Genomic DNA, 1,261 nt, shown 5'->3' on the forward strand with positions numbered 1-1,261 from the left:
AGCTCGTGAATTCCTCCACTAGTATGTTTAGCAAAACATCACGTCTGTTGCTACTGAATATATTGTTTCGGGGAATTAGAAGGATAGTACGCATGCTTTCGTGCCATGTTGCGGCCGCGAAAATTGGCAGGTTATGCTTCGAAGGTAGTGAATCGGCGGTCAATGCATCGTACAGACCGACTACATACTTCTCCATGGCAATCTTTCGAATAGTCACATGCTCATAAGTGGCCCGAATTACCATCAGGTACTCTCTGCATTCGCACTCTGTTAGCTAACATCATCCACAGTCATGCTTACACGAAATGCCTTACTCGTCCCGCAACGGAGTCACTGCCTTCCCAAATGCATCAACCGCCCCTATTGCCCCACTGGGTCCAATCTCCTTTCGTGCTAACCCACAGAGCCATTCTTTAACCTCGAGCTTGAGTATTGACAAACAATCGTTCACTGCTCGACGGACGTCGGTTATTGAGTTGTACCACGCATCTTGAAATAAGTGAACTGCCATTATATGGCTCATGCGCATAGCCAGCGACGGACCGTAGTGGTGAGAGATCCCAGCTCTCGAGTGCAGTGTTGGACGAATTCCTGCTCGCGGCCAGTCGCTGTCGAAAATCATCTCGCCCTCAAAATCCATTAGACCCTTCTTGACGCGGGGCCATCCGCGCCTGTTCAATGATCGTGTGAGGCCGAGCCTGTTCCAGAGCCGGGACGGACGTGACCGTGGGTCACCAGTAACAGCGAGGTATGAAAGTCGCTCGACACACGAAGCTGCCTCCGAGCGGAAAGGACTGAACGGCAATGACTTATAATGATCCTCGAGCGCCCCGAACATGCGCAAAAATGACACCAACACCTGGGGAAAGACCTGCTCATACGAATCAGACATTGCCAAGCCCAACTTCTCAAACCACAACTGAACATACTTCAGGATCGAATACAATAGCGAGGGTGTCAGGAATACCATTTTGTCTGGAACCGATACCTTCCCAGACGGGTTGCAAGATATGATAAACAAAATAGGCTGCGTTGGCATTCATTGGAGCTGCGGACCCTATCTTAAACGACAGATTTACTTCTATACGAAGAGCATCACGTCCATGTTCGATCGCGTCTTGAATTCGCTGGGCTTCCCTGTGAATAGGCAGTGCATTCTCATCAGTCATACTTAGCAAATTGGTCAATTTCTGATGCTTTGCCTTATGTCTCGAGTCGACCATGATAGCGGAGTCTACCGACAGAACAGCAGTGTAGTATC

At 49.3% G+C, this 1,261-nt stretch overlaps 1 protein-coding gene across 1 annotated transcript in view; it reads right to left on the reverse strand.

Moving 5' to 3' along the window:
- The window catches only part of V1508DRAFT_428920 (uncharacterized protein), a 3,940-nt gene that overhangs the window by 996 nt on the left and 1,683 nt on the right, over window positions 1-1,261 (reverse strand). Inside the window, exons 4-6 of the mRNA XM_066941848.1 lie at window positions 930-1,261; window positions 315-871; window positions 3-254 (exon numbers count right to left, since the gene is read on the reverse strand). Coding sequence (XP_066792064.1) covers window positions 3-254; window positions 315-871; window positions 930-1,261 — 1,141 coding nt within the window. The remainder of the gene's footprint in view (window positions 1-2; window positions 255-314; window positions 872-929) is intronic.

The sequence above is a fragment of the Lipomyces doorenjongii genome (assembly GCF_038497915.1).
Source record: "Lipomyces doorenjongii strain NRRL Y-27504 unplaced genomic scaffold V1508scaffold_187, whole genome shotgun sequence".
In the NCBI taxonomy this organism is placed as follows: Eukaryota; Fungi; Ascomycota; class Lipomycetes; order Lipomycetales; family Lipomycetaceae; genus Lipomyces; species Lipomyces doorenjongii.